The following is a 19,043-nucleotide window of genomic DNA, read 5'->3' as shown; positions in this document are numbered from 1 at the left end:
TCCTTGCAAGGAGACTCTGCAAATTCGAGGTCTGTTTTCTTCACTCTGGAAATAGAGTTCTAGACTATTTGTAGAGTATTTGGGGTGATACATTAGCTGCTACTTCCTGAGGACAGATGGGAGAACCAGGGTAAAGACATATATAATATACGGGACAAGAACAAAATATTAACCATATAAAAAATTAATTTATTCTCCTATTACATATTGTTTTGGATCAGACATGTATGTATTTCTATTCTTTTTACATCCTTAATAATATCAGTGGTAAAAGTCCTCAAAAGGAAATTCTGCATTTGGCTCAAATTACAGAGCACATTAGAGATGTTTTTATTTACAGTATGTAGAAATGAGATAAAAAGAGAAATAAATTACTTAGTGTTTGTTTTCTTTACCACCAGCTTTCTCCCCCTCCTCCTCAACATACTTTTTATTGTCTTAAAGTGACTGTATTTTTGGCTTTTTGTTTATTTAGTACTTTTTTGAGTTTGAATTCTGATCATCATCTGTGAATTATGCACAATCATTTTATTTTATTTTTTAACAGATTTTAAAAATTTTATTTATTTTGTTAATGTTTATTTATTTCTGTGACAGAGAGAGACAGAGCATGAGTGGGGGAGGGGCAGAGAGAGAGAGGGAGACACAGAATCCGAAACAGGCTCCAGGCTCCGAGCTGTCAGCACAGACCTCGAGGTGGGTCTCGAACTCACAAACCATGAGATCACGATCTGAGCTGAAGTCGGTCGCTCAGCTGACTGAGCCACCCAGGCACCCTATTAAATTTTATTTATTTATTTTTTGGGGGGAGGGGCAGAAGGAGAGGGATAAAGAGAATCCCAAGCAGACTCCATGCTGTCAGCAAGCAGCCTGATGCAGGGCTCCATCTCAGGAAATGTGAGATCATGACCTGAACCAAAATCAAGAGTCAGATACTGAACTAGCTGAGCCACCCAGGGGCCCCTATCCTCACTCAATTTAAAGTTCAGCTTTCTCTCTTTGCTGTTATCATGTGTTTTAGGATGGTGATGTGTTTAATATTTTTGCAATTTTGTTTGTTTTAATCATCAGATGTTTAAGGTAGTGTGAAATTTCATCTTATATGTCATCTTTTACACTGTCGATAATCATGAGTTACTTCAACTAGGAACTAGGACAGCAAACTTAATGGACAAAATCAGCACACATTTTTGAGAGCTTTCATCATCTTGTACCAAAATCTTAAAATGCAGGTGCTGTGTGCATTACACATAAGTTTTTTGCAAACTTAAAAAAAGATTATGAAAAATACAGTATGATTGTATTGCCATAGAACTTAATTGAAGAGTTTAATGGGGAACTGTTTACGTTCTGTAAGTCTTTTCATTTTTGTTGACACGATTTTATTGCTTACAGGGTTCCCATAACATCCACAATGAAAAAATAGTTCTTGCCTCATAGCTACACAGGATTGCTAGTCAAATCTTCACTCAACAAAAAAACGATTTCTGTCATTGTGTATCACACAAAAGACAATAAGAATATTTCACGTGCTAAAACAAAGTGGGTTCTGCTCTCTAACTCTCTTTCCCAGTCCCTGTTTTACATCATTTACATTTATTTTGGGGCTTCCTCACTCTCCGCTGTCCTTCCCACTCCCCAACTCTCCTCCCTAATTCTCTTCTTGATGCTGTTTGTTTCCACCTTCTGTGAAATTGATAAATCCTAGCCTAACTTCCACTGACGTCTATAATACTTGACTTCCATCCCCATTCCCACTGCTCTTCAGAAACCCACACCCAAGTCCGTCCCAGAGCACCGGACTGCCTCTTTCTGCCACCTAATGTTCTCCTCATGCGGGCTCATTCCCATCATCACACCTGATATTCTCTACGTCACCCTGCTTATGAAAAGCCTGCCCACATGCTACGTCTGCCTCTAAATGTTGCCCATTTCTGGGATCCTTCTCACAGTAGAACTTTCAGAGAATTGTCTGCACTTGACATCTTCATTTCCTTCTTCTTCATTCTCTCTTACACCACATTCAGGGGATGTTCATCCTTACTACTCCACAAAGAAGCTCTGGCCAAGGACTCTGAGAACCCATTCTTTGGCAAATCTACTGGCCAGTTCCTGGTCCTCCTCAGACTAGACCAACCAGGAGCTTTAAACAAGTTGCTCTCTCCCTTCTTGAAACATCTTTTTCACCTGGCTTTCCACACCCCATTCTCTCTTGATTTTCTCCTACCTCGTTGACTCTTCTTGCTCAGTCTTCTTCACTGCTGTCTCCTTATTTTGGAAGGGGACAGTGGAAATGTTCCACCTAGTTAGTTCAGGGAATAAAGAAGGAGCAGCCACAACAGGGGATTTAAAAACAATAAAGCTGAAGGAGAGTCACGAGCTTAAGTATTATTTTTACCACGCCCTGACAATTCTAAACAATGTCAACGATAAGATACTTCTCCCTGCTGGAAAAAAGACTGCTCACAGTGTCCTCTGCTTTGATATGTCCCTGTGTAGGAGTGTGTCCAGGTTCAATCAGGGACCCTCATTCTCTAGTGATCTTATTCAATCTCATCTCAAGGACTTACACCGCCAACTGTATGTCGACCTCTCTCTGCCTTCCCCCCTACTCCCTTCCTCCCCCACCCCCATCTGCCTACTTGACACCTTTACTCGGATCTCAAACTAAACATGTTCAAAACTGCAGATCCCAAACCTTCTCTCCCTCCTAACTTTTTCCGTCTGCATTTCCCCTCATCTCAGTAAATAGCATCTCTACTCTTCTGATTTCTTGGACGAACAAACATTGTAATAATCTTTCGTTCTTCTTTTTCCCTCACTTGCCTCATCAAAATCCATTGGCAAGTCCTATCTACTCCTCCTTTGAAATATATGACAGTTCCTCCACTATCTCTTTGGTCCGAGCAGCTACTATCTGTCACAGTGTCACCGGTACCTTATTTTACTTGACTTCCCTGTGTAGTTGTACACTTGTTCCCATACTTCTGGAAAAGTTCTTGTCCTTTGGCCACTGTTTTACCAATCACTCCAGGGTCATGTGTTTACCTCTTTGTTCTCTGTCATTATCGTTTATCATCTTTCAATAGTCTTCAGTGCCACTTACTTCTTAATTTTCCTTTCTCAGAGTTCCTTCCTTAGAACTTATCTTCCATATTCTATGCGTTGTTCCTGAGATATACAATTATTAGCTTCCAAATATTTTGAACACAGACCTCTCTTTTAAGTCTAGTTTCATAAACTGAAATGTTTTCCAAAGAGCTCTGCTCTAATTCACGTCCAAAGTTGAGCTCATCATCTTTTCTCTCATCCCAATCTTGGACTTTTGAACTTTCCTTTTCTCTCCAGTGGAATTACTGTTCTTCCATGACTTTTTCTAGACAGTAATGGATTGAGGTATAGTGAATGTTCCAGTATCCTTTTTTTTTTTCTTTTTAATAACAAAACTTTTCCTCCTCTATTCCATCTTCCACACAGCATCCCAAAGATGCAGATATGATCATGGCACTCCCTGCTTTAAACTCTCACTTTGCCAAGATTGAGGGACCCTTTGCCAATACTTGCATTCAGGCAAAGGAGAAAAAAAAAATTGGCCATGTCTCAGAAACTATTTTTTCTACTGCTAATACAGTCCAAAGAAAGCCATGTGCCAAATCTCATCAATCTGTTTGCTCATTAATGAATGATTTATGAAATAAACATTTCATGGGTATGCATAAGTATTGTCTTGAAAATGCATAGCAGTTTCCAATAGTACATTTTTCACTCTTGGCTCCAACCGAGTCTTTCTAATCTTCCTTTTCTGGGGCTGTGCATACTTTCACTCACTTTCCTTCTCCAGATTTATTTTACTTATGTTTGTATCCATCATTGCCCAGGTCAATTCTCCTAAGTGTAATTTGGGGTATATGACCATATAAATTAGACTATTCCTAATGTGGTGAAATGTAGAAAACTCCAAATAGTGAAAATCCAAGGATTATTTACATATAATTTAGGAAACTTTTCTGCGTCTTAGGTTAATGGTAAATTTATTTCAACAATTATAGTGTTGATAAAAAGAATTGATCTAGTCATCTGAGGATTTTCTTTTATAGCCATATATAATTCACAAAATAAATAAGCCTGCACACGAGAAGCAATAATTTCCTCCTTATATATAACTGTATAGAGGAGTTTATTATAAGTAGTAATGGTACGTTCCATGTCAGCATATTTAAGACATTAAATATTTAGAGAGTATGGTATAAAGATTGTATTTCCTTACTTTGCATGGTCAACTGGAGGTGTTGATAACAACAGCTTACGTTTCCCCCTTGCAAAGACTTGCCATGGCAAGCAGAAGAGATCATCTCATCTCCCTTTTGTAGATGAGAAAACTGGCTCCAACATGCTAATAGATCTGTTTGAATTTACACAGATCGAGGCTAAAGTTTTCATCCCCACTCCATACGTTCCCCACTTAACATTGCCTTTGTGAAAGCAATATTGTCTTTGGGCCATTATGAATTGCTTTGAAGAAAAAACAAGTGTTATGTGCTTTGATGCTATGTTTAGTAGGACATATGATTTAGGTGCCTGTAGTGTAAGGAATAATCTAGAAAATTAATCAGATCCAGTGATTGTGTATAAATGGAGGTTTTTAGAGTTTTGGAGACTGCCACATTTGCAAAGCTGTATATTTTGATATTGTTTGTGACTTCCCACTAAACTTTTCTCTTGCTAAAAGGCCGATGGCGGGGTGGGGTTTGGAGTTGGAGAAGGCAGGTGCCTCTTTTTGCAAAAGGAAACCTAGGGCTTACTTGTATATTACTACCAGTCTAAAGAGTTCATCTTCTTCACTTTAACTTTTGAAACTGGCCAAACCAGTGTGCATTGGACAGTCTTTACAGCGTGGTACACACACCACTTTTATTGCAGAATGTAAAATTTACTTAGGGATTAAAAGAAACTTTCAAGCTACATGGCTTAGGAAAACAATATTTAGTCATGTTAACATTTGCTCTTTCCAAAATGTCTACACATGTAATAGTGATATTTTAAAAGTCGAAAATACTGACTTAGCTGATAGAGAGTATGTTACATATAAATATAATCTAAAAAGCCATAATATCAAATCGATGTAGTCTTTCCTTTGAATAATTTGTATTCAGTAGGATGGACTAAAGCCAGAGCAGAATCATGCATGAATACAGCTACTACTTTTTCAGTACTAGATGCTTTGTAGTTATTAACTTTACTCCTTATTACACCTTGAAATCTGGTTATTTTTGCTTCCACTTTTACATATAGTATCCTGAATTTCAGGGGAGGCTAAGTAACTTGCTCCATCAAATAATTAGAAAGTGTTGGCGTTGGGATTCAAATCCAGGTGTATCTGTTTCATAAGTCCATGTTTTTTCTTTTTCCTTAGCATAAATGTATGCATGGAGTAGTGAGTATTTTCCTAATGAAATAGTTTTTTGAACCACACAGGCTTCTGAGAGCCAATAGTTCTAGCAGAAGTGGGCAATCTTTATGTCACTGGTGGCTCACCTTTTATCTTTGCTCCAAATATTAAGCAAAGAGAATGAATCTCAGGGGAAAAAAAAAAGCCATTATTTCAATGTAGGGTTGTTTGTTCTGGTTCTCTACAGCAAGAGTGAATGATGGTTTCATGGATCACAACTCCAAAGGAGAATGCCCAATAACTTCTTGAACGTGATTGAAATAAAATCAGAATTTTGTTTTAAAGTTGTAAAACTGATTAAACTCTGTAATGGTGGTGATAATTTAAAAAACAATGCAGTCTTAGGGGGAGGCATCTGTCATTGCTGTAGTCTTCCAGATGAAAGTGTAAGAGAAGCTAGAAAAGCCTCTAAGAACCAAATACTATGCCTGAAACAAAGAAGTGCAACTTCCTTCAGAGTAAATGATGCCCTTGAAAGGAGCCTTTGAAAGTAGTGAAGGAAACAGTGACAGACACACTTCTGGATAAAAATTTATTTTCTCTCCATTTAAAAAATAACTTTAAAAGGCTTTTGGCCTAGCATAAGGTTACTCAGAAACGTTGGTAGCTATGGAGTAGAAAGTAGAGGTTTTCATATATTAAAAACTAGCTGTGTGTTAGAAAGCAAAGGGCTGAAGTGCTCCTCATGAACAAAGGCTGTCATTGGGTAGGGGTGGGAATCAGTGTTTAGACCAGAGATATTTCCTATGTGGATGAGCCACCTAGCAAAGCCAACACAATATGCTAAGGAATAAAAATTGTTTAGGACAATATGAAGAGAGATTGTGACGAATCCTATGAGGACTTAGGTGTAGATTAATGGGCAACTGACGGATGGGAACATAATGTTTTCCCTGGGTTATAACAACAGCATTTTGATCTCTTAATTTCAAAACAATCAGAAATGAAACAGAATCTTACATGGAGAAATGTATTAGAGATTAATAAATTTAAGAAAAAATATTTCAGTGAGAGCACTTTCAAGGAAGATACAGTAAGGAGATGTATGAGTAATTTATTGAAACTAATTGATATCAGGAACTTATTAAATTCCTTTGAGGTCCCATTACACTGAGGTCATAGATGATTCAAGAAGCAGTAAGAAGTGATCACACTTTCCCGGCCTAGAGGCCCCAGGAGATACTACTCCCCTACTATAGAAAAATAACTTCTGGGTAAAACCAGACAGGGCAGGGCAAAGGAGCTTTACTTTTCCAGAAAAAAAAAAAAAAAAATTACAAATCCAGCCCTGTTCAGATAATTGACACTGGAGCATCCAATGCACTTCAATCTGTTACTGCCTAGAAGAAATAATTTAAGAGAAAGCACTGCAGGTCAACAAAGATGATGTTGCTTGGTTACTCAAAACCCTTTGGTAGCATGCTGAGTTGCTCAGCTTTTTAGAAGAGCACTCTTTGTATCCACATAGGAAAAGGATGGAGACCACTTGAAACCATTTTTAATTGCAAACCTGCTTCATCTGAAAGCAGGCTTCACTTTTGTGGTACACAAGCAAGTTCGGAGGTCTTTAGCAAGATGTAAACTACCAAGATAATAAAAAATGTTTAATTTGATCTGTTCTTCTAGATATTGATCTTGTTGTGATGAATTTGCTCTGAAGGAGTTTGAACCGTTTATTTTAGGGGGTGGGAAATTCAGGTTTTAGACTTCCTGGCTCAGGTGTTCTGGGGGCTGCCTGGAGGCAGCACTGTTCAGGGGAGAGTATGGAGCTCTGGTGTCAGACAGACTCCATCCAGATCCTTCTTTTGCTACTCTACGCCTTTGGGAAAAAAACTACTTAAAATGTCTGAGCTTTAATATCTCATCTTTTGCATAGAATCAGTGGTTTTTCCGTTGAGATTTATTGCAAGGATTGAATGAGAAAACGTGTGTTATGTGCTTAACACCTAACAGATTTCCAACATGTATTCACTTATTATTTTAAAATGAGAGTGCTGCAAATACTTTCTCTTCTATAGCAGAGGCTCTAAAGTATCCTTTTACAACATACCACCTATATGCGGTAAAGTGGGAGGGGTTTCAAAAGGGAAACAGGGAGGAGAATGTAGGAGGGTTGTTGAAATGGGGATGCTCTTTAAAAATTTAGTTTTTTTCCAATGAAAAAATAAGAATTGGACTCTTTCTTTTTAATGGGTGTGAGTAGAGTGGAACCCAAAATGTTTCCTAAGGCTACAGAAAATGTTTTTCTTTCTCTTTATTATTTTAGACTAGTTGGTTTAATATTTATTCTGTGTATTGGTATATATTTCATTTTATGTGCTACACATTTTGCTAAAATAGCGATACACTTTATTATTTAATGCGTTAGCAGATCGGTGGGAAGAGATGAGATGTGGAAGTTTTGTAGGCAATTTTGTCTCAGTACTATATTTGGAAGCATAAACATTCACCCAATATTTTAAAAATTTCCTGAATTTGTACCAAATATTTCCCAAATTTAGCCAATAGGAATATAAAGAGCTAAGGGCTGTTATGATCAAAAGTGCAGATTAGGTTAGACTTATTCCCAAAATGACAACAACATTCTTAAGCTTAGAATTCTCTATTTATATACCTAGACTGTTTCAAAAAATTGAAATTCCAGCTCTTTCCCTGATCATTAGATTTGTATTGATTATAATTAAAAAATATATATTATTCCATTTAGCAGGAAAAAAAGGATTTCACAGATAAAAACTTGATCATTTTTGAACTAAGATGAAATGCCTAAAAGTTGTCAGCCTATTTCCCAAAATAATTCTTCATATAAGGGAAGGGAAAGGTGAAAAGGAGTAATGGAATGGATAAGCTTATGAGTAGGTGTGGCAAGTGTGAGGAAATGAGAGAGAGCTATGAGAACCTTCTGTCTCATAATTAGAGGGAACAGGAACCCCCCCGAATTTCAGTTTTTTAAATGTTGTCATTGGAGATGTAACCATTTGGGTTGGGCTGGGGGAATAGGTGGTTAGCAGAATCCAAGCCAAATGAGAAAAATGAACACCAGAAATAATTTCAGAATCACAAGAAAAGCGACTTTTAGGATTTTAAAAATACAGCCTAGTATATCATTGCGGTTAAGATAACTATCCCTGAAATAAAACTTCATGGGTTCAAATCATGGCTCACCACTTGCTAGGGGTGTTCCAATGCATAGAAAGAGCATCAGCCAGTACCTGGCACAGAGCAAATACTCGGTGACATGTTGTTGTTGATGATAGTGATTGTGATTATCGATATACTATTCCACAGAAAATAGGGCCAATTACTCCCTCATTGTGTTAATAAAAATAGAGTAATTTGGTACCGTTTTCAAATGTGTGATCATCACCAAATTGACAGAAGAGAGTAGAATACCGGATAAATTGTCAGTGGTATTATTTTTAAATAGTATTAAATAAGAAAGGTCAGGTGCTAGAGAACACAAATTAGTAATCTAATTAAATCACCAGCAAAGAGACAGATTGTGTTAACAGCAGTCAAATTTGTTATTACAGGGCAATTATTAAAGTGAAATATTGAAAGTTGCTATGTATCATTACTAGGTTTTAAACATTTCATTTACACAGGCAGAGAAGGAAGTATAGATTAATCAGTTCATTTGTTAGGTTAAAAGCTCCTTTATTTAAATATTTATATCATTTGTATAAAGGGAGCAACATTGTTGAAAACATAAAAAAATATTCTGTGGCATTCTGAACTGCATCCCTTTATAAAATTGTTTGCACAAGTCGTTCTCACTAGAACAGTCTCCAAGTACCACATATCCTAATTTGTGAGATTAAATAACCATTTCTGGTTTTGACATTGGTACATTTCCTTAAATCACTGTCAAATAAAATGATTTCAATGTGGCACCAAACTATTATTGAGTTATGTTGTATATTCAAGGAATGTAATGTTTTATGAAAAATCAGAATTATTACAAGACTAGGGAAAGTTACTTTCTTCCGCCACCCACCCACCTTGATTTCAGGACTTTGTTGAGACTAGGAAAACCTTTAAAGTCTCCTTAATACTATACTATTTCAACGGGACACATCGAGACTTCCACAACCTTTATATCAGCCTGAACCATATTCCATCCCGGGCACTGTCAGTTTCAAACTTGGGGACCTGGGACAAGTTAATTTTACCTCATGATAAAGTCATGAGGATTACATGACTGTTTTTATAGGGATAGGTCATCACAGTACTGCCAGAAATACATTTTTTTTATTTTTTTTAATGTTTATTTATTTTTGAGACAGAGAGAGACAGAGCATGAACGGGGGAGGGGCAGAGAGAGAGGGAGACAGAATCGGAAGCAGGCTCCAGGCTCTGAGCCGGCAGCCCAGAGCTTGACGCGGGGCTCAAACTCACGGACCGTGAGATCCTGACCTGAGTTGAAGTCGGACGCTTAACCAACTGAGCCACCCAGGCACCCCCAGAAATATATTTTTTAAGTTGTTATTTTTAAAGTTTTATTTTCGTGAATCTTAAATGAGTGGCAGTCATTTGGTCAAATTTACTTAGGTACTACTGATATCTATTTAAGTAGGTGTCTGATACATTGAAGTGTGTGTGTGTGTGTGTGTGTGTGTGTGTGTGTGTGTGCATGCACATGCACATAGTCATGTTTGGAATGGTAAATATCCTTTGATTAATTATTTTTATCAAAAAATTGATTAATTTTTTTTCTTAGAAAAGAGTGAAAGAAATGGTTTTACACACACACATACACCCATTAATACAGATAGTTTCTGACTTATGATGGTTCAATGTAACGTGTTTCGACTTTATGGTGGTCGAAAGTGATAACATTCAATAGAAACCATACTCTGAATTTTGAATTTCTATCTTTTCCCGGGGTAAACATATGTGGGAAGATTCTCTCTCATCGTGCTGGAAAATGGCAGTGAGCCCCAGCTCCCAATCAGCCAGGCAATCCCATTGGAGGGTAAACAACCAATAAACTTGCAACCGTTCTGTGACCACCCAACCATCCTGTATTTCACTGTCAGTACAGTATCCAATAAATTACAGGAGATATTCAACACTTCATTATAAAAAGAGACTTTGTGTTAGATGATTTTGCCCAACTGCTGGCTACTGTAAGTGTTCCGAGCACTTTCAGGATAGGTTAGGTTAAACTATGATGTTCAGTAGGTTATCTGTATCAACAGCATTTCCGACTTGAGGTATTTTCAACTTATAATGCATTCATGGCGACTTAACCCCATCATAAGTGGAGGAAGATCTGTCTATGCAACAGAAATTAGTATCGGTGTTTGGCATAATTGAATGGGTTGTGAATTTAGAGTCTTGAAGCTCTGGGAAGCTTTTATGAAATTCTCATCTTGAGGTTCATCTGATTCCACATATAGGGTGCAGATTTGTATTGTGAACAGAAGTGGCCTGGTGACTTTGACATGCCTCGCTTTGTCCTTAATTGAGAATTTATGAAGATGAAAGTTCTTGAGGAACACACAATTTATTGGGGAAATATGCATGAATCATCTAAAAAATTATCATAATACATCATAAGTGCTGAAACGTATTTATAAGCTAATTGTTATGGGAGCACAGAGGAGGTAGCACTTACTTTAGGTTTTGAGGGAAAAATAAGGTTCATAGGAGAAGAACCAAAAGACATTCACAAAATAAAAGGAACAGCATTGGTCAAAGGATAAAGATCCGAGAGGTTGCCAAGAGGAAGAAGGTGGGTTTCTTGAATGACATATTGGGTGGATATCAATACTGTGATCTGTTTGGAAGTTATCTGGATTTCTAAGCAAGAACTAGGATAAATTCTTCCCTTCAAGACTAATTTAAGATATTGCTACAAAAAAAGAAAAACAAAAAAGCAAAAACAAACAAAAAAACAACCCATAATGTGTTTTGGTGTTATTGGGGCAAAGACACTGAGGGTTTATTATCATTCTCTTTAAATAGGTGACCACCAGAGGCTAGAGGTGGTGTACATAATAGGGAAAACAATCAGTAAATGCAATAATAATGCCTTGGTGTGCACTTCTATTTCCAAGGGTAATTATTTGTTTAATTAAAGGCTTCAGAATCAACCAGAGATGCTAGTGCCCAGAAGTATTAAACATGAGTCTCTTTGGCAGTGCAAGAATTGTGTGGTGACCTTTCAACCTCTTAATATAATCCAGCCTTTTCTCACTTTGAAGACCATATCATGTGATGTCTTTATGTATATTATTTTTTCTTATAATTGTTGACTGTTTATACAATTATAGCTGCATATCAGAAAAGAATTGAGGCTGAGAAAGGTTGAGTTATATGCCTAATTGATACCCTTACCTAGAAATTCATGGAACCAGGACTGGAATTTAGGCAATCTGCATTCTGGAAAAAGAGTTCTCGCAGTATTGTAAGAGGTTAGACTGACAAGACAAGGAATTCAAGGCAGGAAGACTGTTGTGCAGGCTACTGAACTTGTCAGGAAAGAGAAGATGACAGAGGAATAGAGAAACACACATGACAAGAGACACTCCCGTAGCATCAACAGCATGGGAGGACTCAGTGTAGAGATAGAATGAGAGGTTGAGAGTGATTTCTGTCGTCCAGTCATTTTGTATGGATTTCTGCACAACAGGGAGCACAAAGGAAGAACAGAGATAGGTGAAAATACTGATTTGTGCTTGGGGTTGAGGTTGGCAAACCAGGGCCTTGTTGGTACTTCTGCTCTGGAGCTCAAATAAAAGATCGGAATGAAGATGTGGATTTGTTGATGACTTGAACATAGTCTTCAGGTTTCCTCAGGTGATTGCGTTTTTGCTTTGGCCTCTCACATCAACTATCATGTATTAAAGTTTTGGGGGGTCTTTTGGTTTTGTTTTTTTCTTTTTCACTGTCTCGACAGAGAAGTTACAGTATGCTCATAATGTATGCAATGTGCCATTGTTATTATAACACATGATCCCATAATGGAGGTCTGGCCAAATATCCAAGAAGTAAAAATCAGGATGAACCTCCCCGCTTCCGTATTTTGTCTGTATTGCATTCGTTGTGTGCTGGGGCTCGAGAATTTGATCGAAGCTTACTGCTCTCTGGACTCATTTTGCTAACCACTGTTCACTGGAATGTAAGGTGTCCTGGAGTCTCACCTGAGCCCCACCTGGTGCTAATTTCTTTGAAAGCCACATTTGGGGTTCTTGGGATACTGGCTGTGACTGCAGAGCTGGACGTGGGATGCTCATTACTTTTCATTCTAATGTCGTTTGCAGAAACTGCCTCTTTGGGAGCCAGGACCTGTGAGGATGATCTTCCGGAGCAGCAGTTGAGAGCAACCTCAGGTAACTGGTCTACTCCTTCTCGAAATCTCGTGGTCCTAAATGTGTTCCACTTGTGACTCTCGTAATTTATGTATGAAATGTGTCTCTGGAAGTGCTCTAATTAGATCCGATCAGATCTCTTATACAAGTAAGTTAAAAAGCAAAATTAAATATGCCGGATATTTGGACACATATACAAAGTAACATTTTAAAGAACAAGTAACTTCTGCAGGATAATTTCTCACATCTACATTCATACACTATCAAATTTCACCTAAGTGGTCAGTTTTATACAAACTCTAAGTCAAGAAGCCAAATACTGTTTTTCCCCAAATTAGTTAGTGGAGTTGTTTTTGGTAATTAACGAGTTGACTGGACTTTGTATAGTCATATCAGCACATTTATTAGTCCCTTGCATTGTGTGTGTGTGTGTGTGTGTGTGTGTGTGTGTGTGTGTGTGTTAAAAAAAAATGGCAGCTATGCTTTCTTAGCTGCATTATATTCAGATACTTTAAGAGGAAATCCACCCATGGTGCCATGACGCACCTCATTGATTCCTGCTATATAAGTATGATCACAATTATCAGATTTATACAATTGGAATAATAATGTGCCATATATGATTATAAAATAATCTTGTGCCAAAATGGTTATAAAAAGTCCTTTGCATTCATAATAGAGAACTGAAATACTTTTTTGCAGGTGAAAACGTTCCTTCAATATAAAGTCAGGACTTCTCTCTTTAAAAATTCTTTAAAGGTAGGGATGCCTGGGTGGTTCAGTTGGTTAGGCATCTGACTTCGGCTCAGGTCATGATCTCACAGTCCGTGAGTTCGAGCCCCGTGTCGGGCTCTGTGCTGACAGCTCAGAGCCTGGAGCCTGTTTCAGATTCTGTGTCTCCCTCTCTCTCTGCGTCTCCCCTGCTCATGCTCTGTCTCTCTCAAAAATAAATAAACATTAATTTTTTTTAAATTCTTTAACATTAAGTTTACCTTCACCTATTCATTCTCATGAATTCTTTTTCATTTTTTGTATTATTTTCCCCTAGAAAACTAGAGAGCATATTTAAGATAAAATAGCATACACCAGTTTGCCTCCCTCACCTCAAGCCAATCAAAGGATTTCATTAATAATCAGTTTGGAAGCAATAGGCCAAAAATCAAGACTATGACAAAAATATCAAACTAAAAGGAAGACATTCTCTGTCAATAAATTTATTTGTTGCTTTGTAAACAAGGGCACCGAAATCTACACCTTTACCTCGGTCTCTGAGAAGCTTTATACTGAGATACTCTCGGGATTTCTGGATATTTCCATGGAGATGTTCTACAGGAAAGTCTGATACAACAAATTCCAAGTGGAATTTCTCTTTTTGGCGAAACTGTTTCTTCTCCCCCATCTTAACTGATGCCATCCTGCCATAGACATAGTTATCGCAAAGAAGAAAACTAGGAATCATCGATTTTACTCAGAATATTAGTACCAGAGACTGTTGGGCATCGGTCATGAATAAGACAGATGAGTTCTCTCAGTTTTTAGATGATATTTCTATACAAATAAATAAGTTATTTTCATATTTCAGTAAATGTAATGAAGTGAAAGAGGTAATGTGCTACAGCAAAGGTTCTCAAAGCGTGCTCAAACAAACTCAAAGCATCAGCACAAACTGGGAATTGTAAGAATTCAAGTTCTTGGCCCCCCATCCTAGATTTACAGAATCAGAAACACTGAGGATGCAGCCTGGCAATCTGTAGGTAACAAGCCATCCAGGTGATGTGATTCCCACTAAAGTCTCAGAATCACACCTTTATGATAGATGATGCACCCCTTTAGAAGCAGTGGTCAGAGGGGCACCTGTGTGGCTCAGTCGGTTAATGCTTCTGACTCTTGATTTTGGCTCAGGTCATGATCTCAAGGTTCGTGGGCTTGAGCCCTACATTGGGCTCTGCACTGACAGCATGGAGCCTGCTTGGGATTCCCTCTCCCTCCTCTCTCTCTGCCCCTGCCCTGGTGCACCCTTTTTCTCTCTCTCAAACTGAATAAACTTAAAAAAAAAAAAAAAGTAATGGTCAGAGAAGTTCTCTGAGGAAATGACAGGTGAACTGAGTCCTAAATAATGAGAAGGAGCCAGAGTCTGGGGAAATGCCTTTCAGGTAGAGGTGGGAAGAAGTTGGTCATGTTCCAGGAAGAGAAAGACAGCTAATGTGGAGAGGTTAATGAATGAGTAGGGGAGTGGCATAAGGTGCAGTCATAAAGGTAGGCAAAGGCCTGGTCACTTCAGCCATAGTAAGAAGTTGGTGCATTATTCTAAGTGAAATAGGAAGTGTGGCAGGGTTCAAGTAGGAGAATAGCTTGCTTTTATTAAGATGTGCAGCATAAGTTGTAGGAAAGCAGGAGCAAGTCTTATCTCATTATTAAACCATTTCAAAATCCAGGTAAGAGATGAGGGTACTGACAATGGAAATCTAGAGAAATAGACAGATTTAGTGTGTACTAAGTGTTTTGGAATTTGAGATAACAGAACTTGCTAATAGATTGTATGCCGATGACAGAAAGAGAAGAGTCAAGGAAGACTCTTGCTTCGGTCGACGGTGGTGGCACCATTAACTAAGATGGAGAGATTGGGGTGAAACAGAGTGAGTTGTGTTGGGGGGGGCAAAAGTTAAAATTAGGCACATGAAGTTGGTATATCTTCTAGACATCCAAATGGAGATATAAATTTAAAGTAAGGGATCTGGATGCTATCATCTAGGAAGATTATTATTTTTCCTCCAATTAAACTCTCTTTGTAGATAGAGAAGACAATAGGGCTTCAGGCCAGCGCTGGAGACACATCAATATTTAGATTTTTTTTACATTTATTTATCTGAGAAAGAGTTAGGGGGAGGGGCAGAGAGAGAGAGAGAGAGAGAGTGAGAGAGAATCACTAACAGGCTCCATTCTGACAGGACAAAGCCCGACCACAGGGCTCGATCTCACAAACCATTAGATCCTGACTCAAGCCAAAGTCAAAAATCGGATGTTTAACCAACTGAGCCATCCAGGCACCCGTCCAATATTTAGATATTAAGTGGAGGAGGCCTCAGCAAAGGGGAATAAGAGGGAACTTTCAGAGAGGTAGAACAAAGTCACAACAGTCTGATGCAATAAAATTCAAGAGGGGGGCTTTTTTTCAAGGGCAAGGGCATAGTAACTTCTGCTGAGCCAGGTTAAGTAATATGCAGATGGAAAAGTGGTCACCGCATTTCACAGCATGGAAGTCCTTAGTGGCTCTGCGAAGACCAGTCGATTTGAAGCCTGACTGGAGAGTTGAATAATAATAAATGTGATTTAGTAGAGAAAGAGAAAATGCAAACAAACAAACAAGGCCAAAATCAAACAAGTACCTTCTTAAAGTTTTCTTGAAGGGAAATAGAAGAATGGAATAGAATCTGGACTCCTCCTTTTCTTCTCATAATTTTGCTTCCTAAATTGAATTTAGTGTTCCAACTACTAAGTATTGCCTACCTTCTGTATTCCAGGCACTGTTGGGACGCCTGGGTGGCTCAGTCAGTTAAGCGTCTGACTTCAGCTCAGGTCATGATCTCACAGTTCATGGGTTCGAGTCCCGTGTCGGGCTTTGTGCCGATAGCTCAGAGCCTGGAGCCTGTTTCTGATTCTGTGTCTCCCTCTCTCGCTGCCCTTCCCCCATTTGCAGTCTGCCTCTCTCTCTCAAAAATAAGTAAACATTAAAAAAAAATTATATTCCAGGCACTGTTCTAGGTGCTTCTGGCACAAAAATAAAAAATATAATTACTGTTTTCAGTAAAGATGTACCTATTAGGGGAAGTAGGCTATACCCAGATAATTTTCATATCTTAGGGTCAGGTTTTTTTACATCAATGCATAAGAGAATAAAGGCAAAAAATAAATTTTAAAAAATTCAAAAATGTATCTAGAACCATTAATCTTTGTTCAACATTCAGGGAAGAGTTTTTGGAGAAAGAAGTAATTAATAACACTAGTAATAACATGGGTAGCATTTTTAGCACTTACTTTATGTTAAGCTCTGCACTGACTGATTTTTATTCATTATCTTAGAACAAACCTGTGAGGCAGGGGTTATTAACCCCATTTTTATGGATGATGAAACTGATATTTCCCATGCTGTGCTTGAAGGAAAAGTGGCAGTTATACAGTGGTAATAAATTGTTCTAGATAAGACAAGAAAATATAATGGCATATCTTACAGGGGAGGAGGAGGGCATTAATAATGGTTACATGTTTCTAGAACAGTGGGTTCACAAAATATGGCCATTGGACCAGTAGTACAGCATCACCTGGGAGCTTAGAGATGTCGAGTCTTTATTTTAACAAGTCTTCCATGTGATTCTGGTGCCCTAACGTTTGAGAAGACTGTTTTCGAAATTAAGTGGGCAGGAAGGAAAGAAAGATGAGAGTGGGGTGGTAGATAGGGACCAGGTATCTTGAAGATATTCTTACCATGTATGAAAGATTGAGCTTTTAGATTTTAGATACGCTAAGATTTTAAGTGGAGAAGTTGGGTTTAAATAGATCAAACTGAGGATAGATTTGGTTGGAGTAGGACTGGGCAGAGAGACAACAGGGGAGTTCAGGAAAGAATTCTTATAAGCTAGGTATCTAGAGTAGATGCTCAATAGCTAAAATTAAAACTATATTTAGCTAAAATTATAAAATTAAAACTATATTTAGCTAAAATTATAAAAATACATAAAGTGTTTAAGTTACTCTCCTCTGCTTCCTCTTTACATGATTCCTCCTTGGGCTTAAAAAGTATGCAGTGTTTTCCTCAGACAACCCAGAGGGTTCCCAAACCTAATTGTAGAGAAGAACAATGGGAACCAAGCACAATTCGCTGGTGCTTAGATCAGAGGGCTACTACCAAAATAGATTTGCTTAGAAATTGTATAATTTTATGGAATAAATTAATAGTGATTTTCCAGCCATTTTTTATTATTCAAATGGAAGTATTCTAAGCTAGTTATTCAAAAACTTTTCTTTCTTTGAAATATAGTTTATGTGTACGTGTAGAGTAACTTATAAGATCATTATGTTAGGTATGATAAAAATGCCAGGGGAAGTCATTGTAACACACTTGAAAAATATAAGACTACAGTAGTATTTTCTCTTCTTCCTAGTGTTTTGAAACATTTAAAAACAAAAAATGTACTATCACTTATTTGAAAACTGGGAATGGAGCACCTGGAGGACCCAACTCTTGATTTCGGCTGAGGTCACGATCTTATGGTTTGTGAGACAGAGCCCCTTGTCGGGCTCTGCACTGACAGCACAGAGCCTGCTTGGGATTCTGTCTCTTCCTCTCTGCCCCTCCCCCACTCATGCACACACCAGTGTGTGCCCTCTCTCTCTCTCTCTCTCAAAGTAAATAAGTTTAAAAAGGAAAGGAAAGGAAAGGAAAGGAAAGGAAAGGAAAGGGAAAGAGAGGAGAGGAGAGGAGAGGAGAGAAGAGAAGAGAAGAGAAGAGAAGAGAAGAGAAGAGAAGAGAAGAGAAAAAAAAAGAAAAGAAAAGAAAAGAAAAGAAAAGAAAAGAAAAGAAAAAAAGAAAAGAAAATTGGAAAGTTCTACAGGACCCAAATGCATTTTGAACTTAAGTACATTCATGTCGTAAAGTTTAACATATGAATAAATATTGTATTTTTATATTCCGTAAGGCAAAACACTAACTAAAAATACATGTTCTGTAAATACAACAGTGTTATGAAATGTTACAATACTTTCATTATTGTTATTTGTAATCTGTTAGTGAAGAAACCTATTGAAAATGAAAACTGCTTTAACATCTTCATTTTGGAATTTTATATAACTTAGTGTCTTTATTTTGGAATTTTATGGATTGGAATTTTATGGAATTTTCCTTCGTTTTAAGGCATTCCTTTAATACACTAGTATTACATACGAATACATTAATATAATATACATATTTTGTGTCCTATAAAGCATCTTATATTTTACGGCATTTTACTGTTGAGGTAAATGTGGTACTTGAAAATTACAAAGTAGACACTCCTTCCCTTAACCCCAGATCCAGCCTACGGTTTTCCTAGAGAAAGCTGTTTCTCCTCATTAATATTCTTGACTCTAAAGTCTATTTATAGAATGAATGTCAAATTTATTTCAAAAGCTCTCTTTACGAATGAAAGTGAGGCTCTTTTTTTTCTGGCTTGTATGAAACTTTATGGTGTATATAAGTCACCCTTTGATTATTTTTTGCGTGATTAGAAATTTGCAAAGTTCTA

General features: G+C 37.6%; 1 protein-coding gene across 5 annotated transcripts in view; it reads left to right on the top strand.

Moving 5' to 3' along the window:
* ZFHX4 (zinc finger homeobox 4) overlaps window positions 1–19,043 on the top strand; it is a 184,790-nt gene that overhangs the window by 137,660 nt on the left and 28,087 nt on the right. For all 5 annotated transcript variants that reach the window (XM_040487556.1, XM_040487557.1, XM_040487558.1 and 2 more), the window contains one exon: window positions 12,718–12,786. In XM_040487556.1, coding sequence (XP_040343490.1) covers window positions 12,718–12,786 — 69 coding nt within the window. The remainder of the gene's footprint in view (window positions 1–12,717; window positions 12,787–19,043) is intronic.

The sequence above is a fragment of the Herpailurus yagouaroundi genome, unplaced genomic scaffold (assembly GCF_014898765.1).
Source record: "Herpailurus yagouaroundi ecotype Mexico unplaced genomic scaffold, PumYag 165, whole genome shotgun sequence".
In the NCBI taxonomy this organism is placed as follows: Eukaryota; Metazoa; Chordata; class Mammalia; order Carnivora; family Felidae; genus Herpailurus; species Herpailurus yagouaroundi.
This window is presented reverse-complemented; position numbering and strand designations above follow the sequence as displayed.